The sequence below is a fragment of the Erinaceus europaeus genome, chromosome 13 (genome assembly GCF_950295315.1).
Source record: "Erinaceus europaeus chromosome 13, mEriEur2.1, whole genome shotgun sequence".
Taxonomy (NCBI): Eukaryota; Metazoa; Chordata; class Mammalia; order Eulipotyphla; family Erinaceidae; genus Erinaceus; species Erinaceus europaeus.
The window spans coordinates 60,920,949-60,948,935 of NC_080174.1; the positions used below are offsets into that span (position 1 = coordinate 60,920,949).

A 27,987-nucleotide genomic window follows, 5' to 3' on the forward strand; every position below is an offset into this window, starting at 1 on the left:
TTTTAAGCCACTGGAACAGTGGAATGATTGGTTACAGGCACAGAGCCCCAGTGATAACCCTGGTGGCAAAATTATGATAATATTTCAAGGGCCTGGGAGGTGGTACAGTGGATAAAGCATTAGACCCTCAAGCATAAAGTCCTGACTTTGATTGCTGGCACAACATATGCTAAAGTGATGTTCTGGTTATCTCTCACTCCCATTCTCATTAATAAATTTAAAAAAAAAAATCAACACCAGGGAAAGAGAATCAAAGCATTATTCTAGTATATGTGAACTGTAACAGTTGTATTCCAAAGTGGGAGGGAGAGTGGGAAAGAATCCACAGGGACTGATTTAAGGAATGTGGTACCTTGTATTGCTCTTAGATATAAATGAAAGCAGACCTCCTGTGTATCAGCATGTACCTGTGGCTGCAGACTGTCCAAACATCAATGAGTCTTACCTGTCATTGGCCCTAGAAGTTGCTCTGATGGGGATGGGTCAACAGAGGGTGATGCCTGAAGGGCTCTATGCACAGGATAAGGTGTGTCGTAATGAAGAACAGCTTCTGAGTCGACTCCAGGAACTGCAGCTGGACAATGAGCTAGTGCAAACTCTGAAGAAACAGTGCATCTTACTATTGGAAGGTAAGTAGAGATGAGGCTGTTGTCACAGTGTCTTTGACTGATGACTGGATTTTCCTCAATTAGAACATAGGTATAAAGATATTTTTGGTATTAAAAGTGCAGTGAATGATCCCATAATTAGCAAAGATATGTGAAAGCCTAGGATTCAAGTTCATACTGGTAAATAGAAGCATAAATAACTTGCTGACTTAATCTTCTTCCTTCAGGAGGCCCCTTTAGTGGTCTGGGAGAAGTCATTCATCGAGAGAGTGTTCCCATGCATACCTTTGCCAAGTATTTATTCTCGGCTCTTCTTCCTCATGATCCAGACCTGTCCTATAAATTAGCCTTACGTGCCATGAGGTAGGTAATCCTCTAGCTCAGTGGCTTTCACCAAGTCATAAGTTTATGGTATTCTTTTTATGCTTATCTTGTTGTCTTTTTCTCTGTGTGTCTGTTCTACTTAATCCTGTGACCAAGCTTGCCCTAAAACAGTTCAGACAGTTTCTTACGATCTAGGACTCATAATGGGATGCCTTGCTGGTAACACATTTGGCTCCTTAGCTCTGCTCTATGTAGGGATTGTCTGAGGACAAAAACCCTGAGTTTTTTATAGATATGAAACACCTAAAGTCAAGGTAGGAACCTGAAAAGAGATTTGAGCTCTTCTATAGCTCAACTGTCATGGTTCCCAGACTCAACACCAGATGCACAGGTCATCAGATGCATCTTGGGGCAATAGAAGTATATCTGTGTCTACCAAGACTCAAAAACACTGAGCTATGGGCATTGTGTTTCTGTATAAAATCTTTGGTTCAAGGTTGACCTTTAGACCTTAGAAAATAACAGAGAAGTTAAGCGTACTTGGTGCAAAGCACAAGGACTGGTGTAAGGATCATGGTTCCAGCCCCTGGCTCCCCACCTGCATGGTGAGTCGCTTCACAGATGGTGAAGCAGGTCTGCAGGTGTCTATCTTTCTCTCCCCCTCACTGTCTTCCCCTCCTCTCTCCATTTCTCTCTGTCCTATCTAACAATGACGACATCAATAACAACAGTAATAACTACAACAACAATAAAAAACAAAGACAACAAAAGGGGAAATAAATTACATATATATATACATATATATGTGTATATATATATATATATATATATATATATATATATATATTAACAGAGCATACAGAATTTCAGAACATGAGGCTGAGAGAACTCAACTTAGCCAGAAAAGAACTGCATTCTATTTCATTTTCCAATAAGGACCATTTATCTTGAGTTCCACAAGTACTTAACCCTAGCTTTTAAGACCTTCAAAGTTTTCCTGCTCAGTTCCTGCCCAAGAAAAAAATAAGCTTCTGGAGGGGAAAAAAAGTCTCTGAATTACAAGGTTCTATATGGTAGCTAATGCCTCTCCCTGGGTCTTCTAGGTTACCTGTTCTAGAAAACTCAACTTCTGCAGGTGATACTTCCCATCCTCACCATATCGTATCTGTGGTACCCAGCCGTTATCCTCGTTGGTTCACACTTGGACACTTGGAATCACAGCAGTGTGAATTGGCCTCCACCATGCTGACCGCTGCCAAAGGTGAGTATAGATAGACCTTAGGTTCCAGTACCCCCACTGTGCCTGCCCAGGCCTGGCCTGTCTTGGTCTACAATCTCCTGAAGAAGAGAAGCACTTTCTCCTTCCACCACTTAGCACTTTTTGATTGTTGCTATTAGTATCCAAGCCAGTTAGTTAATAATTGTAGTTCCCTGCATACATAGATGTTGTTAGATTTTGAGGCGCCAGTAGGCCAGGCTAGCTTCGCGGCGGTAGACAGAGACTCGAGGACACACAGCTGAGCAGAGAAGCTGTATTTCTTTATTCAGGAGCAATGATTCAAAAACTAATCTAATCTCCACAAATTCTGTCCTCCATCCTTCTCCTCCAGCAGCTGCGGCAGGAACTCAGGAGTACAGTATGTAGGATAGGGGCTGGGAGAAGGGAGAAGCACGAAACTAGCAAGGGCTAAACCAAATCTCCTGGAGGCGGGGGAGAGGTGGGAGAGTGAGACCAAACCAATGTAACAGAAAAGACCATGTAAATAGACCACAATGTCAAGCAATGTAACAGAAGCAGAACTATATCCCAGAAGCAGAACTAGAAGCATACCAACACATAGAAAGAAACTATCTCAAGGTAACTTCTAAGTCTAACCTTCTAAAAGATGAAGTCACTTCACCTTTATAAACTTCAGATTACAAATCTATACTAATAGGTATGATTGTCAATGACCATTGAGTCTCCTAAAGCCATTGATTAAGATGAGGCTGCAAATTTCTATACAGATGTATGAGTCTGGGATTTTTATAGGGCCCTCTCATCTAAAAATAGGCCAATAGTAACTCTTAGGCATTTAAATCCATGTACTTCCTGTTAGCTATACAGGTTTAATCATAAAAAAGAAAGAAAGGAGGAGTCAGGCAGTAGCACAGCGGCTTAAGCACACGTGGGGCAAAGCGCAAGTGCCAGCATAAGGATCTGGGCTTGAAGTGGAATTTGAAGGCCCGAACTGGGATCCTTATGCCAGTCCTTGTGCTTTGCACCACCTGCACTTAACCGCTGCCCAACTCCCTAATTGATAATTTTTATGTGATTTCACTGTATCTTTTATCTCTTATACATTAAACATGTATTTTGGAGTCAATAAGAAGATACAGCATAAAGTTACTTTTAAAATATTTTATTTACTTATTTATTATGGATAGAAATGGAGAGAAATTCAGGGCGAAGGGGGTGATAGAGGGAGAGAGTGTAAACAAGAGTAAGAGAGAGATACAGAGAGATAGGGAAAAAGGGAGCAATACCTACAGCACCATTTTACCACTTGTGAGGCTTTCCCTTTTCAGGTGGGGGCTGGGGACTTGAATCTGGGTCATTGTGCACTGTAATGTGTATGTTCTACCAGGTAACCCCCATAAAGTTACTTTTTTTTCCTTTTTTTAAATATTTATTTATTCATTTTCCCTTGTTTTTGCCCTTGTTTTATTGTTGTAGTTATTATTGTTGTTGTTATTGATGTCTTCATTGTAGGATAAGACAGAGAGAAATGGAGAGAGGAGGGGGAGATAGAGAGGGAAGAGAAAGATAGACACCTGCAGACCTGCTTCACCGCTTGTGAACCGACTCCCCTGCAGGTGGGGAGCCGGGGGTTTGAACCGGGATCCTCTCGCCGGTCATTGTGCTTTGCGCCACCTGCACTTAACCGCTGTGCTACCGCCCGACTCCCCATAAAGTTACTTTTAATTAAAAAATATTTAAAAGGAGTAAGGATCCTGGTTTGAGCCCCCCGCTCCCCACCTGCAGGTGAGTCGCTTCACAGATGGTAAAGCAGGTCTGCAGGTGTCTGTCTTTCTCTCCCCCCCCCCCCGTCTTCCCCTCCTCTCTCCATTTCTCTCTGTCCTATCTAAAAACAACAATAACTACAACAATAAAACAACAAGGGCAACAAAAGAGAATAAATAAGTAAATATTTTAAAATATGGGAATTGGGCAGTATCGCAGCAGGTTAAGCGCAGGTGGTACAAAGCGCAAGGACCGACATAAGGATCCTGGTTGGAGCCCCTGGCTCCCCACCTGCAGGGGAGCCGCTTCACAAGCAGTGAAGTAGATCTGCAGGTGTCTATCTTTCTTTCCCCTCTCTGTCTCCTCTTCTCTCCATTTCTCTCTGTCCTATCCAACAATGATGACATCAACAACAATAACTACAACAGTAAAACAAGGGCAACAGAAAGGGAAAACGAATAAATATTTTTTTAAATGATCAATTAGAAAATGCAAAACCTAAGCAAGGGGGCCATGCAGTGGCATACCTGATTAATATGCTAACATTTATGTATGTTTATCACCAAAAAAAGATGTTTCAAAGAAATGAAATGCCGGGCTAGCTTTGCGGGCGGGAGATAGACCACCAGGGACTCATGGCTGAGCTGTACACAATATCTCTTTATTCATGTGGAACACTGCTCAATCTAAGCCAAGCTAAACTAAACTATAATCACAATCCTGTCCTTATATATACTTGCCAAGTAGGGTGTAAACAGGATGTGATGTAGAGAGGGTGGAGCAAAAAGTGACTGGTGCAAATCAGGGTGTACTATGAAAGGAGGTGAAGCAAAAAGACATCATGAGCCAGTGGGGATTAAACCAATGCCCTGCAGGCAGGGCATTGCTTTGTTAACAGTGGTTATGTAAATAGAATAGTGTTAAGCAGGGGGGATTAAACTAGTGAAACAGAAGGGGTTTTAGAAGCATACCAACAATCCCCCCTTCCTTTTTATTTAATGGCCATAGTATCAGGAGTATGGGGTGAACAGAAACCTATATCGTACAGGCATTTTCAAAAGAACTGGCACAAGACATGGAGGAACAAAATAAGAGAGCAGCAAGAACCAGTGTGATGCCAAGGGGAGGCCTGAGGGGGGTGTTTCCTGCCTCAAAGGGCAGTGCTTAGCAGGTGAAAGGGCATTTCTTGCCTCTCGGGGCATCTATTGCCTCAAAGGGCGTTTCCTGCCTCTGTGGGCATCTCTTGCCTCTGGGGGCGTTTCCTGCCTCTGGGAGCAGGACCTAGTAAGGAAGGGAGGTTTCCTGCCACTAGGGACAGGGCCTGCAGGCAAGGAGTGTTGCCTATAGAGTCCCAAGACAGCTGGGTGCAGTTAGTCTTTGAGAAACCCAGCAGCATAAAGGGAAGCTGCTGTAAAGTTGTATAAAGTGTCCAAGAGGTGGACCAGTAAGTCCGATGGAAGTGTCAGTCGAAAGCAGATGACCACAGAAGAAATGCCAGGGGATGAAACACTGCACATCTGCATCGATGGGGAAGGTCAGCCACCGGAATTTCGCTTTTCTATAGAGAGTGAGCTTTGGAGTCTGTGAATCTGTTTCTTCAGGTCGTGTCAGGTCACATCATGGGTTTGGGGGGGATGGCTGTTATTGTGGGTGATGTCAAAGGTCAGGGGTCCAAGATGGATTTCCAGGGTTTTCATTTGAGCAGATGCTTTTTCATGTGAAGACTTGACAACTGTAATTCATTTACTTGTCAAACAAAACTTGTAGCAGATTAAAAGTTTACTATAATTGATAACTCCATTATAATTGGAAGTCCTTTCTAGTATGATTTCAAGGTTGTTTAAACAGTTTAAACTCAATAAAATGTGGAAAGGTAAACAGAAGAACCATGGTTAGAAGCCTCAAGCATGAGAATCATTAACATAATCATTGCACTATCTGCCCCCCCCCATAACTCATACAGTTTTCAGATTTATACCAAGACATAAAAAAAAAAAATCAAAGGAGGAAAAAACAATTTTTTGGATTGTTTCTGGATGTCTCTAGAAATCATGGCTGCATCCAGCATTTTTTTAAGTCAATGTCATACAAAAATTCAGTCATTCAAATCACTCTCTTATGAAATGCAACTGAAAGCAGACAGCAAACTTGAGCTATTCAGAGAGAACAACGAGGTGGGGTGGGGACGAGAGAAAAGCGATAGGCAGTTTTTGCTTCTTTAACCAGATTATCCAGATCTTACTATGTAGCATCATGAGTCCCCGGAGGGCATCCTAGTCCAAAAAGCTCCTCAAAATTCCATTTAGGATGCTTCTGACAGTTCCTTCTGGATTGCTGCAGGCATCTATTTTTAAAAGTGTCTTCCCATCGAAGAAAGAATCCAATCAGGAGAGTAGAACTTACCACATGTTTCCATTCTTGGGGACTGCCAGGGTACTGGAGAATGCTCTTCAAGTTAGAGTAGTCCTTCTCAGCGGGAAACATGCGAGAACAAGTCCAGAAAGTCCCAGGGGAAATCTTCATGCATATCCTAAGTTCTACGATCACGGTCATAAAGAACCAAATTGTGGCCTGGAGTAAAATGTAGTCCTTCTCCTCGGGAAACATGGGAGAAGGAATCCAGAAAGTCCAAGGAGAAATCTCCGTGCATCTTCCAAGCTCTATGATCACGGTCATAAGAAACCAAAGTTCCTGGTCAGGAAACCAAAGTGGCCCAGAGCAAAATGTTCCAGAGACAAAGAAACTGTCTCATTATGAAACAGTAGATGCTTTGGCAAACCTCTTCATAAGTAGAAAGGCAACCCATGGCAGATGGGTAGCCAAGTTTACTTATCTGGGGGATGGGCGGGTTAGGTCCCACATCGGTGCTGGTCCCTGTTTGGGTGCCATTATGCCGGGCTAGCTTCGCGGGTGGGAGACAGACCACCAGGGACTCATGGCTGAGCTGTACGCAGTATCTATTCATGTGGAACACTGCTCAATCTAAGCCAAGCTAAACTAAACTAAACTATAATCACAATCCTGTCCTTATATATATACTTGCCAAGTAGGGTGTAAACAGGATGTGATGTAGAGAGGGTGGAGCGAAAAGTGACTGGTGCAAATCGGTGTACTATGAAAGGAGGTGGAGCAAAAAGACATAAACCAGTGGGGATTAAACCAATGCCCTACAGGCAGGGCATTGCTTTGTTAACAGTAGTTATGTAAATAGAATACAGTGTTAAGCAGGGGGGATTAAACCAATGAAACAGAAGGGGTTTTAGAAGCATACCAACATGAAATATTTGCTTCAAAAGCTCTTTGCAAAGTAAAACTCAGGCCTAGTTGACTTCACTGGCAAATTCTACCTGATATAAGAATTAGATTGGAAGGGTCAGACCTGGCACATCTGGTTGAGCACACATATTACCATACACAAGAACCTAGATTCCAACTCCCTATTCGCACTTGCAGGAAGCTTCACAAGCAGTGATGCAGATCTCTCTCTCTCTGTCTCTCTCTCCCTATTTATCTCTGTCTCTATAAGAAAAAGAAAAAAACTACCACCAGGAACAGTGGAGTCCTTGTGCAGGCACTGGACCCCCAGGGATAACCCTGGTGGCATATACACTTATCTCAGTGTGTCACTGCCCAGCCCCATAAAAGTATTATCAGTGGGTGAGAGTAAATAGCATAATGATTATGCTAAGAGACTCTCATGCCTGAGGCTCATAGTCCCAGGTTCAGCCCCCCCAGCATCACCATAAAACAAAGCTGATCAGTGCTCTGCTTTAAAAAAAAAAAAACAGGGAGTCGGGCTGTAGCGCAGCGGTTAAGCGCAGGTGGCGCAAAGCACAAGGACCGGCATAAGGGTCTCGGTTCAAGCCCCCGGCTCCCCACCTGCAGGGGAGTCGCTTCACAAGCAGTGAAGCAGGTCTGCAGGTGTCTATCTTTCTCTCTCCCTGTCTCCCCCTCCTCTCTCCATTTCTCTCTGTCCTATCCAACAACGAAGGCATCAATAACAACAACAATAATGACTACAACAATAAAAAAAAAAAAAAAAACGCAATGGGCCGGCAACCAAGACGGGGCTGGTGGCTCGGTGTCTGCATGCTGAAGTCCACTCAGGCTGGACCGGGGAGTGAGCCGCCGCCACTCTCCTCCAGCCCACCCCCCACACACCCTTCAAGGCAGGGCGGCACAGCATGATGGTGCCCTGCTAGAACCAGTTGGTCCTGAAAGAGAAAGAAATTGAGAAAGGGAGTTAGATAAGGAGAAAAAGAAACCCAAAGTATTGCTTCGCCACTCATGAAGCTCCCCCCCAACCCCGCACATGGGGACCAGGGACTTGAACCTGGGTCCTTGAGTGGGTTAACATTTGCACTCAACCACTTCATTGTGCCACCGTCCAATCTCCTATAGAAAATGCTGCTGACGAACCTAGAGTCATATGTATAATACAAGATACTACTAATTCAAAGGCAGTGAGTGAACGGATCACTTTGAATTTACCAGCTTCTTCTCCACTCAAAAAACTCTTTGAAGATGTTGCCAACAAAGTAGGCTAAATAGATGGCACCTTTGACTTGGTGTGGGAAAATGGAATCAACACTGCTGGTATGGCTCCCCTGGATCACACCAGTGACAAGTCTCTTCTTGATGCTAATTTTGAACCAGGAAAGAACTTTTTGCATTTGACAGATAAAGATGGTGAACAGCCTCAAATACTGCTGGAGGACTCCAGTGCTGGAGAGGACAATGTTCAAGACAGATTTATAGGTCCACTTCTAAGAGAAGGTTCTGTGGGCTCGACCAGTGATTATGTCAGCCAAAGCTACTCATACTCATCTATTCTGAATAACTCAGAAACTGGATACGTGGGATTAGTAAATCAAGCAATGACTTGCTATTTTAATAGCCTTTTGCAAACTCTTTTTTTATGACTCCTGAATTTAGAAATGCATTATATAAGTGGGAATTCGAAGAATCTGAAGAAGACCCAGTGACAAGTATCTATCAACTTCAAAGGCTTTTTGTTTTGTTACAAACCAGCAAAAAGAGCAATTGAAACCAGTGATGTACAAGGAGCTTTGGATGGGATAGTAGTGAGGCTTGGCAGCAGCATGATGTACAAGAACTTTGCAGTCATGTTTGATGCTTTGGAACAGAAATGGGGACAAACAGAGCAGGCTGATCTTATAAATAAGCTATACCAAGGCAAGCTGAAGTACTACGTAAGATGTCTGGAATGTGGTTATGAGGGCTGGAGAATTGACACGTACCTTGATATTCTGACTGTATGGGTCCAGCCAAGCATTTGCTAGTGTGGAAAAAGCATTGCATGCATTTATTCAGCCAGAGATCTTGGATGGCCCAAATCAGTATTTTTGTGAGCATTGTAAGAAGTGTGATACACGAAAGGGTCTTCGGTTTTTGCATTTCCCTTATCTTCTGACCTTACAATTGAAAAGGTTTGATTTTGATTATACAACAATGCACAGGATTAAACTGAATGATTAGATGACATTTACTGAGGAGCTAGATATGAGTACATTTATTGATGTTGAAGATGAGAAATCTCCACAGACTGAAAGTTGTACTCATAGTGGAGCAGAAAACGAAGGTAGTTGTCATAGTGATCAGATGAGCAGTGACTTCTCCAATGACGATGGTGTTGATGAAGGAATTTGTCTTGAAAACAACAGTGAGACTGAAAAGATTTTGAAGCCTGGACTTGAAAAGAATTCTCTGATCTATGAGCTCTTCTCCATCATGGTTCATTCAGGGAATGCTGCTGGTGGTCATTATTATGCTTGTTTAAAGTCATTCAGTGATGAACAGTAGTACAGCTTCAGTGATCAGCATGTCAACAGGATAACACAAGAGGACATTAAGAAAACACATGGTGGATCTTCAGGAAGCAGAGAATACTACTCAGTACTTTTGCAGTAATTTCTAGAAGTAGATGAATATCCAGAACATATTAAAAACTTGGTGCAGGAAGAGAGAGAATTGGAAGAACAAGAAAAAAGACAATGAGAAATTGAACATAATACATGCAAGCTCCACAAATGCATATATGCTAATATATAGACTGAAGGATCCATCAAGAAATGCCAATAAAATTATTCTGTTTGCTTCCTGTGAAACAAGAAATGATGGAAAACAAATCAGAAGTTCATAAAGATAAGACATTAAAGGAAGCAGTAGAAATGGCTTATAAGATGATGGATTTAGAAGAGGTAATACCCAAGAGGATTGCTGTCACCTTGTTAAATATGATGAGTTTCTTGATTATCTGGAATGCTCATATGAAGGAGAAGATACTCCCATGGAACTTTTGCTAGGTAGAGTCAAGTCAACATACATGTTTGATCTGCTTTTGGAGACAAGAAAACCTGATCAAGTTTTCCAATCTTACAAACCTAGAGAAGTGATGGTGAAAGTACACATTGGGGGCCGGGTGGTGGCACACCTGGTTGAGTGCATGTATTACAATGTGCAAGGACGCAGGTTCGAGCCCCAGTCCCCTCCTGCAGGGGGAAAGCTTTGCAAGTGGTGAAGCAGTGCTGCAGGTGTTTCTCTGTCTCTCTCCCTCTCTATCACCCCCTTCCCTCTTGATTACTGGCTGTCCTTATCCAATAAATAAAGATTTTTTTTTAAAAAAAGAAGAAAGTACACATTGCTGATCTAAAGGCAGAACCTGTAGCTGCTCCTGTCACTGTTGGTGCTTACTTAAATCAAACAGTTACAAAGTTCAAACAACTTATCTCAAAGGCTGTCCACTTACCTGCTGACACATGAGAAGAGTGCTGGAATGCTGCTACAATGATTTACATCTACTCACTGTGCCTAGCAAAACCTTGAAAGCTGAAGTTTTTTTTTTTTATTGTCCCTTTTGTTGCCCTTGTCTTTTTATTGTTGTTGTAGTCATTATTGTTGTTGTTATTGATGTCGTCATTGTTGGATAGGACAGAAAGAAATGGAGAGAGGAGGGGAAGACAGAGAAGGGGAGAGAAAGACAGACACCTGTAGACCTGCTTCACTGCCTGTGAAGTGACTCCCCGGCAGGTGGGGAGCCGGGGCCTCAAACTGGGATCAGTATGCCCGTCCTTGTGCTTTGCGCCACGTGCACTTAACCCGCTGTGCTACCGCTTGACTCCCAGCTGAAGGGTTTTTTTTAGAAGTAACAAGGTATTTGTTGAAAGTTCTGAGACTGGATTACCAGGGGCCTTCACAGACTCATTTATGGAAACTCCTGGACCAGCATGCAAACACAGTCAGATTGATTGTTTTGTTACCAGAACAGTCCCCAGGATCTTACTCCAAAAGGACAGCATACCAGAAATCTGGGGGTGATTCTGGGAACGTGAATGATGACTGTGAACAGATCAAAGGTCCCGTTGGGAGCCTAAAGTCTGTAGAAACAATTCTAGAAGAAAGCACTGAAAAACTCATGAGCTTTTCACTCCAGCAACAGCAGGATGGAGATAATGGAGACAGCAGCAAGAATACCGAGACAGGTGATTTTGAAAACATTGAATCACCTCTCAATTAGAGGGGCTCTTCAGCATCGGTAGATAACCAAGAATTTGAACAACATATTCAGACTTCTTATCTGAAGAATTTTCAGTTTGAGGAACACTCAGATTCAGATGTGAATAATGACAGGAGTACAAGTTCAGTGGACAGCGATATTCTTAGCTCTAGTCATAGCAGTGATACTTTATATAATGATGATAATGCTCTCCCGCTAGCTAATGGACTTGATTCTCATAGCATCATTAGTAGTAGAAGAACTAAGGAATAAAAGGGACATGGGATACAGCAGAAGAAGACTCTGGAACTGACAGCGAATATGATGAGAGTGGCAAGAGTCAGGGAGAAATGCAGTACGTGTATTTCAGAGCAGAACCCTATGCTGCAGATGAAGGTTCTGGGGAAGGACGCAAATGTTTGATGGTGCATGTTGATAAAAGAATTACTCTGGCTGCTTTTCAAACAACACTTAGAACCCTTTGTTGGAGTCTTGTCCTCTCACTTCAAGGTCTTTCGAGTATATGCCAGCAATCAAGAGTTTGAGAACGTCCAACTGAATGAAACACTTTCATCATTTTCAGATGATAATAAGATTACAATTAGACTGGGAAGAGCACTTTAAAAAGGAGAATACAGAGTTAAAGTGTACCAGCTCCTAGTCAATGAGCAAGAGCCCTGCAAGTTTCTATTGGATGCCGTGTTTGCTAAAGGAATGACTGTACGGCAGTCAAAAGAGGAGTTAATTCCTTCGCTCAGGGAGCAGTGTGGGTTAGAGCTCAGCATTGCCAGGTTTCCTCTAAGGAAAAAAACATGGAAGAATACTGGTATTGTCTTTCTGGATTATCATATTTATGAATAAGATATTAATATTTCCAGCAACTGGGAGGTTTTCCTTGAAGTTCTTGGTGGGATGGAGAAGATGAAATCCATGTCACAGCTTGCAGTTTTGTCAAGATGTTGGATGAAATTGGATCCCTTCCAAGAAGTTGTATCGGAAAGTAGCAGTGTTGATGAGCTGCAGAAGAAGCTTTGTGAAATCAGTGGTATTCCTTTGGAAGATATTGAATTTGCCAAGAATAAAGGAACTTTTCCCTGTGATATTTCTGTCCTTGATATTCATCAGGATCTGGACTGGAACCCTAAAGTTTCTACCCTGAATGTCTGGCCTCTTTATATCTGTGATGATGGTGCAGTCATATTTTATAGGGATAAGACAGAAGAATTAATGGAGTTGACAGACGAGCAAAGAAATGAACTGATGAAAAAAGAAAGCAGTCGACTTCATAAGACGGGACATCGTGTCACGTACTCACCTCGGAAAGAGAAAACACTAAAAATATACCTGAATGGGGCACCAAATAAAGATCTGACTCAAGACTGGCTCTGCTAGTTTAACATTGTCCCTGGAGGATTTGGTTTTCATTAGACAGTTCACTGCTACTGTATTAGTGCCATTATGTCCAGACATGGTTAAGGGTAAGTGGGTGACACCAGCTCTGATTGGACTACCCTACACCAATCAGAAGCTCAGTGCCCAGTAGGCCACTGTTTTGCTTGGAATCATGTTGTGCACTATAGTCAAATGTACTGTAAAGTGAAAAGGGATGTGCAAAAAAATAAAAACATAGCAAAACCTACTAGAAAAGGAGGAAGGGAAATGAGTAAATTTCTTTTATTATGGACAAATGTGCACATAGCAGGTAGTAAAACTAGCCTCAAACAGGATGCACATAGCTTAATAATAAAAGCTGTGCAAAGGCCAAAAAATAAATAAATAAGTAAATAAGTGCCAGAACTCTTAATGAAAGTTTTAGCAGATTGGACCAGGAGATGGCTCTAGTAAAATACACACTTTACCATGTGCAAGGAGAAAGGAAGAAAAGGAAACACCTGGGGCCCGGGCAGTGGCTCACCTGGTTGAATGCACATATTACAGTGACCCAAGTTCAGGCTCTGATCTCCACTTGCTGGAGGAGAGCTTTGCAAGTAGTGAGACAGTGCTGCAGGTGTCCCTCTCTGTCTCTTTCCCTGTCTCCCTCTCAATTTCTGCTTATATCTATCAAGTAAATTAATTAATTAAATTAAAAAATAAAACACCTGTCATCATCAGTAGACACTAAGAGCTAATGCAGAAGCACAAGCAGGTATATCTGTGAAACATACTAATAAATAAAGTGATGGAATTAATACCATCTATGACTTGAAAAATAAAATACATAGGGACAGTGGTGAACAGAAGTAATGAATAACAGAATTTTTCAGAGGGCAGGAACTAAAAATGTTGACATGACTGAGTGGATTCAACATTGAAGCAGTATGGACTCCACACTTATTGGTTAGAACCAAGCTAAAACGTACCAGGAAGGACTGAACATTTAAGGTGTGTATAGAATATTCACTAAAAAAATTTGAAGAAGCAAAAGAAAAAACAAGGGGCCGGCTGGTGACACACCTGGTTCAGCACATATGTTCTAATGCACATGGGCCCATTATACTTTCTCGGAGCCAGGTAGCAGAGCACCTAGTTGAGTGCAAGGGCCAGGATAGCATACACAGTTTCTGGTACTTGGGATGATAGATAAACATTTGACAGAGGCTTTGGCTTACAATAACATTTGAATCTGAGCCTTTGAAGGATTTTGTGTCACTAATGATAATGTATATAATCTCATTATTTGCACTAAAATCACATTGGTTAGAAGTCTGAGTTCTAGCAATGGTGTTCAAAGTATGGTCAGAGACAAACAGTATTAACATCACCTGAAAGCTTGTAGGGATGCAAGGTCTCAGACCTACTGAATCAGATTCTCTTGGCTATTCCCCAAGAAGCCATATTTTAACAAGCTTTCCAGATGATTTCTATGTTTACTAAGGCTACAGAAGCAGTGATTGGACCAGACAGATATTTTAAAATACTGAATATCATAAGCTATATACTTACTGTACATTACTTGGAAAGCAGAAAAATTACTAAAATGTTGTTGACACAAATAATTAGGTGGCTGACTAGTAGTGATCATAATGATGAAATGTAACTAGGGGGCTGGGTGGTGGCACACCTGGTTGAGCGCATGCATTACAATGAACAAGGACCCAGGTTCAAGCCCCGGTCCCCACCTGCAGGGGAAAAGCTTTACGAGTGGTGAAGCAGGACTGCAGGTGTATCTCGGTCTCTCTCCTTCTCTATCACTCCCTTCCCTCTTGATTTCTGGCTGTCTCTATCCAATAAAGATAATAATAAATAAAAAATTTTAAGAAATGTAACTAAGGGGAAAATAATCTCATTAGACAATATAGGGAAAATGTATGAGCAGTTAACTGACCATGAATACCACGTATTTATCAGTGGAAAAAAAGAGACTAGGGCTGCTTACTTAATTGAAGAAACTACTTATGGGTATAGTTTGAGGGTTTATGGAAATTTTTAATAGAAGTATCATATGTGACCTAGAAGTTCTATTCCTAAGTATATACCCCAAATAATTTTTTTTTAAATATTTATTTTATTTATTCCCTTTGTTGCCCTTGTTGTTTTTATTGTTGTAGTTATTATTGTTGTTGTCGTTGTTGGATAGGACAGAGAGAAATGGAGAGAGGAGGGGAAGACAGAGAGGAGGAGAGAAAGATAGACACCTGCAGACCTGCTTCACCGCCTGTGAAGCGACTCCCCTGCAGGTGGGGAGCCGGGGCTCGAACCGGGATCCTTATGCCGGTCCTTGTGCTTTGCACCACCTGCGCTTAACCTGCTGCGCTACAGCCCGACTCCCTACCCCAAATAATTTTAAAACAAACTCAGATACTTATATCCCAATGTTAACTGCAATATTATTCACAGTAGTCAACTGTTGGAAACAGCCATGAATGGATTTTAATGGATATATACAAACTATAGAGTATTATTAAGTCATAAAAATAAGTGATGTTTGGAAGCATGCTATATGAAGAATGAATGCTAAATGAAACAATTCAAATAAAAGAAAGCAATGGGGGATATCATAGTGATTTGTAGAAAAACTTCCATGCCTGAGGCACCAAAGATCTCAGGTTCAATTACCAGAGCCACCAGAAACCTAAGTTTAGCAGTCATAGGTTCAATTGCCCACACTACAAAAACCAGAGCTGAACAGTTTTCTGGTAAAGATAAATAAATAAACAAACAAGAAAATAATATATTGTTTCACTTGCATGGTATGCCTAGAATAAGCAAATTAATATACAGAGAATTAGAGGTCACCAGAGTCTGAGGGAGGAATTGATAGTGAGTTATTGTCTAGTGGATGCAGAGCTTTTGTTTGAGGTAGTGAAAAATCTTTATAAATAGGTGGTGATGGGGCCCAACAGTGGGCAAGGATTATTATGTGCAAGGATCTGTATTCAAACCCCTGCTCCCCACCAGCAGAGGGGAAGCCTCACGAGCAGTGAAGCAGGTCTACAGGGGTCTTTTTCTCTCCCTCTTTTCTCCCAATCCCCTCTCAATTTCTCTCTGTCCTACCAAATAAAATAGAAAAGAAAAAAAAAAGAGGAGAATTCACTGCACTGCTAGGAGCAGTGAATTCATAGTGCCAGCCCTAAGCCCCAGCAGTAACCCTGGTGGCAATAAAAAATATATATTTTTAAAAATAGTGATATTTATATAACATTATAAAATAATTACAATAGCCAATTCTTTTTACCACAATTATATTAATAAATGAACCAGTAAAGAGCAATTAAAACAAGCAAATTGTCTGCCAGCTCCCTAGGAGGTAGCTCTGTGGATAAAGCATTGGACTCTAAAGCATGAGGTCTCAAACTTGATTCCCAGCATTTATGTGCCAGAGTGATGTTCTGGTTCTCTCTCTCTCCTCCTCCTCCTCCTCCTCTCCTTCTCTTACTAATAAATAAATCTTTTAAAATTAAAACAAATGAAAACATGTCAGAGTTTACAAAACAGACTTAAACACACACATATAAAAGATGTCATTGGGGGGCCCAGTGGTGGCATGCCTGGTTAAGTGCACACATTACAGTATGCAAGGACTCAGTATACAGGTTCAAGCCCCTGGTCCCTACCTGCAGGAGGAAAGCTTCACAAGTGGTGAAGCAGGTCTACAGCTGTCTCTTTGTCACTCTCCCTCCCCATTTCCATCTTTCCTCTAAATTTCTTTCTGTCCTATCAAATAAAATAAAGTTTAAAAATAAAATAAATGAGTCAGTCGGTAGCACAACGGGTTAAGCACACATGATGCGAAGTGCAAGGACCAGTGTAAGGATCCCGGTTCGAGCCCCTGGCTCCCTACCTGCAGGGGAGTCGCTTCACAAGTGAGTGGCAAGGCAGGTCTGCAGGTATCTGTCTTTCTCTCCCCCTCTCTGTCTTCCCCTCCTCTCCATTTCTCTCTGTCCTAACAAAGACGACATCAATAACAACAACAAAAATAACTATAACAACAATGAAAACAAGGGCAACAAAAGGGAAGATAAATTTTGTTAAAAGGACAAAACATTAAAAAATAAATACGGAGTCAGACAGTAGCACAGCGGGTTAAGTGCAGGTGGTACAAAGTGCAAGGACTGCATAAGAATCCCTGTTCGAGCCCCCAGCTCCCCACCTGCAGGGGAGTCGCTTCACAGGCGGTGAAGCAGGTCTGCAGGTGTCTCTCTTTCTCTCCCCCTCTCTGACTTCCTCTCCTCTCTCCATTTCTCTCTGTTCTATCCAACAGCAACATCAATAACAGCAATAATAATAACTACAACAACACTAAAACAGCAAGGACAACAAAAGAAAATAAATAAATAAATATTAAAAAATAAATAGGGGCCAGGTGGTGGTGCACCTGGTTAAGCACCCACATTGCAGTGCACAAGGACCTAGGTTCAAGTCCCTGGCCTCCATCTGCAGGGGCAAGCTTCATGAGTGGTAAAACAGTGCTGCAGGTGTCTCTCTCTCCCTCTCAACTTCCCACTCCCTTCTCAGTTTCTTTCCATCTCTATCAAATAAAAAAATAAAATAAAATAAAATTTTTTAAAAGATGCTATTGGTACTTTAGCCTTCACTTTCATAACTGCCAGGGTCTTCTGCACTGAAAGCAGGAAGAATCTGGAACATATATCCTAGTAAAGCATGCGTACTGGTTTAGCCAGTTGGTTTCATCTATCTTTAAAACATTTATTAGCCTCAGTCTAATTTCAACAATAGTATAATCAGATATTAAGAAAAAGTCACTCTCAGGCAGAAGTTGAAAAACAAGATCAGAAGAGAAAACACAAGTAGAACCTGAACTGGAGTTGGCGTATTATTGCACAATGTAAAAGACACTGGGGGTGGGTGGGTGGGTGGGTGAATACAGGTCCAAAAAGGATGACAGAGGACCTGGGGGGGGGTTGTATTGTTATATGGAAAACTGGGAAATGTTATGCATGTACAAACTATTGTATTTGCTGTCGAATGTAAAACATTAATTCCCCAATAAAGAGATTTAAAAAAAAAAAAGCCCTATACCATGCTAACACAAATCAATAGAAAGCTGCAGTACATGTATTAATTTCAGACGAAACAGACTTCAGAAGATGGGAAATTATCAGGGATAAAAAGGACATTATATCATAATAAAGGCATCAATTATCCAAGAAGACATAATAGTTCTTAATATGCATGCATCTATCAGAGCATCAAAGTGTGAGGCTAGAGCTGCAAGGAAAAATGGGCAAAGCTACTAATACTTATTAGCATACCTTTATCAAGTTGACAGATCCAGCAGACAGAAAAGTCAGTATGAATATACTTGTGCACCACTACCCATAAACTAATCTATCTGCTAATATACAGAGAATGGACTCAGTGATACCAGATAAAGAAATGAAGGGGGGAGGGAGGATATACTTGTGCATGGCAAACTGAACAGCCTTACCAGTTAACTACATCTAATTAACATTTAGGGAACATTTCATCAAACAACAACACAATTCACAGTCTTCTCAAGATCACGTAGAACAGTCATCAAAATAAGTTACATTCTGGACCGTAATAAATAAAATAAAGCGGGGAAGCAATTACAGAAGCCAGACCTTCTACCTTCTGCATCCCATAATGACCTTGGGTCCATACTCCCAGACGGATAAAAAGTAGGGAAGCTATCAGGGGAAGGGATGGGATATGGAGTTCTGGTGGTGGGAATTGTGTGTGGAGTTGTACCCCTCTTATCCTATGTTTTTTGTCAGTGTTTCCTTTTTATAAATAAAAATTTAAAAAATAGAATAAAGATCATACTAAGAAGAAAGATAACTGGAAAGTTGCAAAATATGTAGCTTAAGCAACACACTTCAAATGCATAGATCAAAGAACTTTTAGGGGACTGATGGTAGTGCACTTGGTTAAGTGCACAAGGACATGGGTTCAAGCCCCCAGTCCCCACTTGCAAAGGGAAACTTCACAAGTGGTGAAGCAGATCTGCACGTGTCTCTCTGTCTGTCTCCTTCCCTATCATCCTCTTCCCTCTAAATTTCTCTCTTTCCTATAAAATAAAATTAAGTTAAAAAATAAAATAAATTTGATTCAGTGAGAGCAGTACTTAGGAGGAAACATGGCATTTTTGGAAAAGATGAAAGATTAAAAATCATTAAAAAATTATTATTATCAAAAAGATTAGATAATAAATGCTGGAAAAGATGTAAAGGAATAGAAGCTGTTGTGTCCTGCTGGTGTAAATTGGTCCTCCTGGTGGGAATGTAATTGGTACAGCCACTTTGGAAGAAAAAGCATGGAGGTTTTTCAAAAATTAAAGGCTGGGTGGTGGCACACACCATAGAGCCACACATATTACCATGCACAAGTACCCACCTACGGGGGAAGCGTCAGTTGCCAACATGGGTAGAACCATGCAGGCACTGACCCCAGCATTAACCATGGTATAAAAAGAAATACAGGGGGCCAGGACATAGCTTATCCAGTAGAGCACACACTTCACCAAGCCGTAGGACTTGGGTCTACACCTGGGGCCACTGCATGGGAGCACCTGCCAAAGTGAAACTTCATGAACAGTGGAGCTGTGCTGTGGTGTCTCTCCTCTCTCAGTCTCTCTCACTCTCTTATCTCTCACCCTCTAAAAAAAAGTGAGAGAAGTAGTGCAATCTTAAACACACAGTCCCCTTGCAATAACCCTAGTTGCAAATACACACAAAACACACACAAGAACTACCATATATAGTGAAGTAATTGTACTTCTGAGTATATATCCAAAGGAAACGAAATCACTTTTTTTAAAAAGGTGTCTGCACACCAGTGTTAATTGCTTCACAGTATTATTTACAATAGCCAAGATTTAGGGACCTGGCTCACTCAGAGCATACAAGTTACCGTGCATGAAGACCAAGGTTAGGGACCCCAGAACTCACCAACAGGGTTCCTTTAAGGATGATATAGCAGTGCTATATCCCCTCTCCCCCCACCAAAAGAAAGAAAAGAGAAGGGGCTAGGCACTGGTATACCTGGTTGAGTACTGTGGTGTTTCTCTCTCACCCTCTTCCTCTCTCCCCTACTTAAAAAAAAAGGTGGGAGTCAGGCGATAGTGCAGTGGGTTAAGCGCCAAGCGTTAAGGACTGGCGTAAAGATCCTGGTTCGAGCACCCAGCTCCTCACCTGCAGGGGAGTCACTTCACAGGTGGTGAAGCAGGTCTGCAGATGTCTCTCTTTCTCTCCCCCTCTCTGTCTTCCCCTCCTCTCTCCATTTCTCTCTGTCCTATCCAACAATGACAACATCAATAACAACAATAATAACTACAACAATAAAACAACAAGGACAGCAAAAAGGAATAAATAAATAAATGTTTAAAAAAAGGATTTATACCCCTGTTGGCATGTAATTTTGTAAATCAATATTAAATCACTAATAAAATTTTTTAAGATGGAGTTCTTATAGACTATTGTATTTACTTTCGAATGTAAAACATTAATCCCCCAATAAAGGAAAAAAATATATCATTCAGATATAACGGAGAAATAATGGCTTTCTAGGAAGCCTTTATTTATTTTTTTTTCAATAAAAAACAAGGGATACTGTTGAATGTAAAACATTAATTCCCCAATAAAGAAATAAATTTAAAAAAAACAACAACAAGGGAAACAAAAGGAAATAAATAAATATTTTTAAAAAATTAAAAGAAAAGAAAAAAATGGTCACTGGGAGCAGTGGATTCATAGTGCCAGTACAGAGCACCCATGAAAATCTTGACGGCAATTAGTATATATATACATTTAGAATCTCATTTGTAGTGTGGTGGTGGCTGCTGTTAATAAACTAATAAGTATGCAAATAAGCATACTTATTTGCTAAGAAACTAGATCTATTTTTTCTTTAGTAAAAATTTTGTTTATTCTTGGGAGAATTTTGCCAAGTAAGTTCATAATACAAGTGAACCTATATAGAGAGCATCTATACTTGAGGGAAATGAAAAATGATGCAGCATATTCATAAATATTGAATGGAAGAGAATAATAAAGGGAAAAATAAAGGAGAAGATATTAGTGGCAATGACTTAGTCATAAATGACAAATATTTGAGCCTGTTGAAAGTGTTCATTGTGTGTCTATAGGCTCATCTCAGTAAAGCACTTACTCTCATTGTACCAATCTCCTCATTCACTGTCAGGTAGAATAACAAATATATATCCAAGTTTATCATCCTTTTAAGATGTTTTATTTATTTATTTATTTGGAAAGAGACAGAGAAATTGAGAGGGAAAGTCTAAATAGAAAGGGAGACAGATAGCCTGCAACACTGCTTCACTGTTCATGAACTGTCCCCCCTGCAGGTAAAAGAACTGGGGACTTGAACCCACTTCCTTGTACATAAAGAGACTATATCTTAAACTTCCTCATCATATACATCCCAAAAAGAATTACCTATGTGATGTACTGGCTGTGTTAATATAATAATAATTTATAATGCATACATCAAATCACATTGAGTGTACACCTTAGACACATTAATTATATCTCAATAAAGTTACGGTTATAAAATAAATAATCTAAGCTTCCATCTTAGAAAGCTAATGAAAAACAATGTAAACTTAAATATAGCAAGGAGGGGACAATAGCATAATGGTTATGAAAAAAATTTTTGAAACCTAAGGTACCAGAGGTCTCCAGTTAAGTCCTCCACCACCACCATAAGCCAGAGCTGAACAGTGCTCTGGTTAAAAAAATAATAATATAAAATGTAAAGATAGGAGAAGAAAAGAAATAAGAATCAACAGAAATTGATGATGAGAGACCAGGGTTGGCACAGCTGGTAAAGTACACAGGTTACCTATATGCAGGGCCTCAAGTTCAAGCCCCTGATTCCCACCTATGGGAGGAGCTTTGCAAGTGGTGGAACAGGCTGTAGTTGTCTCTCTTTCCCCCTCCCTATTTGTCTCTATCTCTATTATAATTTAATCAATAATTTTTAAAGAAATTGAGAATAGGGGAGTCGGGTGGTAGCACAGCGGGTTAAGCGCACATGGCACAAAGCGCAGGGACCGGCCCCAGGTTCCCCACCTGCAGAGGAGTCACTTCACAGGCAATGAAGCAGGTCTGCGGGTGTCTCTCTTTCTTTCCCCCTCTGTCTTCACCTCCTCTCTCCATTTCTCTCTGTCCTATCCAATAATGACGACATCAATAACAACAACAATAATAACTACAACAACAACAAAAACACAACAAGGGCAACAAAAGGGAAAACAAATTTAAAAAACAACTACAACAACAATAAAAACAAGGGCAACAAAAGGGAAAATAAATAAAATAAAAAATAAATTGAGAATAGGAGAGCCATGTGGTGGTACACCTGGGTAATTGCACACATTACAGTTCACAAAGACCCAGGTTCAAGCCTCTAGTCCCCACCTGCAGGGGGAAAGCTTCACAAGTGGTGAAGCAAGGCTGCAGGTGTCTCTGTCTCTTTGCCTCTTCCCCCTCCCCTCTCAATTTATCTCTGTCTCTATCCAATAAAAATATTTTTAAAAAGAAAAAGTTGAAAATAGAAAAAGTTCTGGGGGCCAGGTGGTGGCACAACTACACTCACATTACAGCGTGCGAGGACCTGGGTTCAAGCCCCTGGTCCCCACCTGCAGGGGGAAAGCTTCACAAGAGGCAAAGCAATGCTGCAGGTGTCTTTCTGTCACCCTCTCTAGCTCCCCTGCCTTCTCAGTTTCTTTCTGTCTCTTTCTAGTAAATAAATAAAATTAAAAAAAACATTCTGGGATGTGGTTCAGTGTATATAATCTGATACTCCAGGTCTGATCCCAGTATGACATATGACTAAATTGGTACTCTGGTCTTTCTTACTCTATTTATATAATTAAATAGACAAATACATTTTAAGGAATTTTTTTTTACATTTTATTTATTTATTTATGAGAGAAACGGGAAGATATCACTCTGGTATATGTGCTGCCAGAGATCAAACTTGGGACCTCAAGCTTGAGTATACAGAACTTTATCCACTGCACCATCTCCCATACCACAACAAATACATTTTTAAAGAAATAATAAAGCAATAGAGAAAGGACATTAAAAGCAAAAACTCACGTGGTGCAAAGCACAAGAACTAGCATAAGTATCCTGGTTCGAGCTCCAGGCTCCCCACCTGCAGGGGAGTCACTTCAAAGGTGGTGAAGCAGGTCTGCAGGTGTCTATCTTTGTCTCCCCCTCTCTGTCTTCACTTCCTCTCTCCATTTCTCTCCTATCTAACAATGCTGACATCAATAACAACAACAATAATAGTTACAACAACAATTAAAAAAAACAGCAAGAGCAACAAAAGGAAAATAAATAAAATTAAATATTAAAAAAAGCAAAAACTGGTTATTTGAAAAGACCCATAAATTTGATACTCCTGTAGCCAAGTTAATTAGGGGAAAACAAAAAAGAAAACATATAAGCTACTAATATCATATATGAAAGAAGGTCCATCATTTCTTATCCCATGGATATTAAAATGATAATAAGAGGAATAGTGTAAAAACAAACTATATGCTCACAGTTTTGATATCTTAGATAATCAAATTAGATGAAATGAACCAATACCAAAACTCAAGTATTACACTGAGATACCATCTCACACCTGAGAGAATGGCGTACAAACCAGGAAATGGTAGGTGTTGGAGAGACTGTAGAGATAAGGGAACTCTGCTATATTGTTGGTGGGAATCCAAACTGGTACAGCCACTCTGGAAGACTGTATGGACAGTCTTTGTTTTTTTTTTTTTTTATTTTTATTTATAAAATGGAAATACAAGACCATAGGATAAAAGGGGTACAATTCTGCACACTTCCCATGTCTTTACTAGTTTTTGCCTTAGCCTGACAGCTAACATGCAGGTGGGCCAAAGGTATTGTCTGGAGAGATGGTGTCAGAGTTGGAAAAAGGACTAGAAAGCTAGATCAAGGCAGAGATAGTTCCCAAATATGGAAAAAGTATATAAATAAATCTTTAACTAATCATGAACCTAAAGTCATGGGCCCCCTGGAATATACCTAAAACAGACCTACTAGCTTTTTCCAAAACGGAGACCCCAAATCTTCATCTGCAATAGTCTTGCCTTTAGGTTCATGATTAGTCAGCACTTTGTTCTGCTTTATATCTTAACTCATTTTCAGCCACCAGGATCCAGATGATATCATGATGCCAACTCAACTTCCTTGGGCAGAGGACCCCACCATGTGCCTTGGAGCCCTGCCTCCCCAAATCCCTGCCCCACTAGGGGAAGATAGAAACAGGCTGGGAGTATGATCAACCTGCCAATGCTGATGTTCAGCAGAGAAGCAATTACAGAAGCCAAACCTTCCACCTTCTGCACCCCACAATGATCCTGGGTCCATACTCCCAGAGGGATAAAGAATAGGGAAGCTATTGAGGTTATTGGATATGAAGCTCTAGGGGTGGGCATTGTGTAGAAATGTACCCATCTTATCCTATAGTCTTGTCAATATTTCCGTTTTATAAATAAAAAAAAAAAAAGGAAAAGAGAAAATTGAGAGGGAAGGGAATTAGAGAAAAGTAGAGAGGGGCCAGGTGATGGTGCATTTGGTTGTGCACTATATTACAGTGCACTAGGGTCCAGGTTCAAGTCCCTGGTCCCCACCTGCAGGGGGAAAGCTTTACAAGTGGTGAAGCAGTGCTGCAGGTGTCTCTCTGTCTCCCTTCTATCTCCCCCTTCCCTCTCTATTTCTGGCTGTCTTTATCCAATAAATAAATATAATAAAAATAAATTTTAAGAATATATTTAGGGAGTCTGGCGGTAGCGCTGCAGGTTAAGCGCACATGGCACAAAGCGCAAGGACCAGAGTATGGATCCCAGTTCGAGCTCTGGCTACCCACCTGCAGCAGAGTCACTTCACAGGCGGTGAAGCAGGTCTGCAGGTATCTCTCTGTATCTCCCCCTCTCTGTCTTCCTCTCCTCTCTCCATTTCTCTCTGTCCTAACAACGACATCAATAACAACAATAATAACTACAACAACAAGGGCAACAAAAGGGAGAGTTCTTCTTCTAGCGTTTGCCCTTCTTCCGTAGCCAGTCAACAGCGTCAGGTTGAGCCTGATGTAAAGTTTCGAGGGAAAGTAAATAAATATAAAAAAATTTTAAAAAGAGAAAAAGAGGGGAGTCGGGCTGTAGCGCAGTGGGTTAAGCGCAGGTGGCGCTAAGCTCAAGGACCGGCATCAGGATCCCGGTTCGAGCCCCCGGCTCCCCACCTGCAGGCAGGTCCCTTCACAGGCGGTGAAGCAGGTCTGCAGGTGTCTGTCTTTCTCTCCCCCTCTCTGTCTTCCCCTTCTCTCTCCATTTCTCTCTGTCCTATCCAACAACAACGACATCAATAATAACTACAACAATAAAACAACAAGGGCAACAAAAGGGAATAAATAAAATTTAAAAATTTTTAAAAGAAAAAGAGAAGGGTGGAGAAATATAGACAACTGCAGACCTGCTTCACTTATGAAGCGTTCGCCCTGCAGGTGGGGAGAGGGGTTTGAATCCAGGTCCTTACACATGGCAATATGTGCTCTTAACTGGGTGCACCACCTCCCAACCCCCATTCAGTATTTACTGTAAATCATAACTGAGCAATAAAACAAGAAAAGAAATGAAAAGTTTACAGATTGGAAAGGAAAAAAGAAAACTTTACTCATACAATTGTCTATGTAAAAAAACCTAAAGAATCAAGAAGAACAATAAAAGCAAGGGAGTCAGGCGGTAGTGCAGCAGGTTCCGGCTAAGCACAAGGACCAGTGTAAAGATCCCAGTTCCAGCCCTCAGCTCCCCACCGGCAGGGGAGTCACTTCACAAGTGGTGAAGCATGTCTGCAGGTATCTATCTTTCTCTTCCCCTCTTTGTCTTCCCCTCCTCTCTCCATTTCTCTCTGTCCTATCCAACGACATCAATAACAACAACAATAATGACTACAATAAAACAAGGACAACCAAAGGAAGTAAATATAAAAAATAATAGAACAAGTGATTATAGTAAGATAGACAGTAGATAACATAATGCTTATGCAAAGAGACTCTCATTGCCTGAGGCTCTGAAGAGCACAGACCAGCATAAGGAACCCAATTTGACCCCCTGCTCCCCACCTGCATGAGGGTCGATTCACAAGCGTGAAGCAGGTCTGCAGGTGTCTTTCTCTCCCCCTCTGTCCTTCCCTCCTCTCTTGGTTTCTCTCTGTCCTATCCAACAACAGCAATAACAACAACAATAATAACAAGGCAACAAAAATGGAACAAAATGGCCTCCAAGAACAGTGGGTTCATATGGCAGGCACTGAACACCAGCAATAACCCTGGAGGAAAAAGAAATTCAGTTCCTTTCCTATGAGTAGCAATAAATAGTTAAAATTTGAAATTAAAGGGCCAAGCAGTGGCACACGTGGTTAATTGTTCATGTTACTATGACCCAGATTCAAACCCCTATTCTCCACCTACAGGGAGGAGGCTTCATGAGTTGTGAAGCAGTGCTGCAGGTGTCTCTCTTTGTCTTACTCCCTCTCTATCCCTATTTTCTCTCAGTTAAATAAAGTTAAAAAATTTTTGAAATTAAAAACACAATACCATTTATATTCCCTACAAAAATAAAACCTTATGACTAAATCTACCAAATAAGTATGAGATATAGAGAACTATAAGACTATAAGAAAATGGAAAATGAGGAACAAGGGATGTGGCTCAAGAGTAAAACACATGCTCCTGGGTTCAATCCCTGACACTACAAATAGGAAGATTCAATATTATTATGATGTCACTTCCCAGTTTGATCTGTAGATTCAATATAACCTCAACCAAAATTCTAGCAAGTTGTTTTGTGGATATTGACAAAACTCTAAAGTTTATATGGAAAAACAAAAGACTAGCCAACGTTTCTTAAGAATGAAGTTGGAAAATTTAACATTATGCAAATTAAAATTATAGAGCCAGGAGCTGGAGAGACAACATAATGGTTATGCAAAAAGACTTCCAGGCGTGAGACTCCAAGGTTCCAGGGTCAGCAGAATGCACCAACAAAATAAAGGGAAGATATTACAACAGAGGGCAGGGGTAGATAGCATAATGGTTATGCAAAGAGACTCTCATGCGTTAGGCTCAATCCCCTGTACCACCAAAAGCCAGAGCTGATCAGTGCTCTGATAAAAAAAAAAAAAAAAGAATTTTACATTTTCTTTCCCAATTTGCAAACTTTTCATTTCTTGTTTCATTGCTTAGTTATGACGAAAGGATAGTCTTTAAACAAATAGCACTAGGGAGTGCTGGGGGGATAACATAGTGGTCATGCATAAGCTAGAGCTAAGCAGTGCTCTGGCCTCTCCCTCTTTCTGTATCTCATTAAAATAAATAAAATATTTTTTTAAATAGTACTGTGGAAACTGGACATCTGCATGTAAACAACTATTGTCAAAAATTAACTCAAGTGACCTGGGAGAGATGGCACTGTGGACTAAATGTTGGACTGTCAAAGAGGAGGTGCTGAGTTCTATCCCTGGTACTGCATATGCCAAAGTAGTACTGTTTCTCTCCTCCTCTCTCTCATAAATAAATAAATCTAAAAAAATTAAAATGAAAAAAATTAAGTCAAAATGAATAAGATATAAAGGTAAAACACAAAGTCATAAAAGTAACAACAAAAGGGGAAGAGAAAAAAAAAAGGCCTCCAGGAGCAGTGGATTGTGGATTCATGGTGCAGGCACCGAGCCCCAGCAATAACCTGGAGGCAAAAAAAAAAAAAATGACTGTGTGAGACACATACACACACACACACACACACACACACACACACACACACTCACTCACTCACTCACTCACTCACTCACTCACTCTCCTAATACACCATTCAACTCAGGCATACGCAGTGCTATGGAGAGAATTGGAGACCTCATGCTTGCAAGTCCTGTGTTCCACCACTAAGTATCTCTCTAGGCTCATGTTTTTAATTTAAATAAAGCCCAATTTATCTATTTTTTCTTCTTTTATGTACTATATTTTTGGTATTATATCTAAAAAAGGCATTAAAAAGCCTATTGACACTCATG

At 40.8% G+C, this 27,987-nt stretch overlaps 1 protein-coding gene and 1 pseudogene across 2 annotated transcripts in view; both read left to right on the plus strand.

Moving 5' to 3' along the window:
- The window catches only part of ZSWIM5 (zinc finger SWIM-type containing 5), a 205,288-nt gene that overhangs the window by 164,808 nt on the left and 12,493 nt on the right, over positions 1-27,987 (plus strand). For both annotated transcript variants that reach the window (XM_060206007.1, XM_060206008.1), the window contains exons 9-11: positions 369-629; positions 836-971; positions 2,036-2,193. In XM_060206007.1, the coding sequence (XP_060061990.1) occupies positions 369-629; positions 836-971; positions 2,036-2,193 (555 nt within the window). The remainder of the gene's footprint in view (positions 1-368; positions 630-835; positions 972-2,035; positions 2,194-27,987) is intronic.
- LOC132542588 (ubiquitin carboxyl-terminal hydrolase 47-like) lies at positions 8,343-12,844 on the plus strand (annotated as a pseudogene).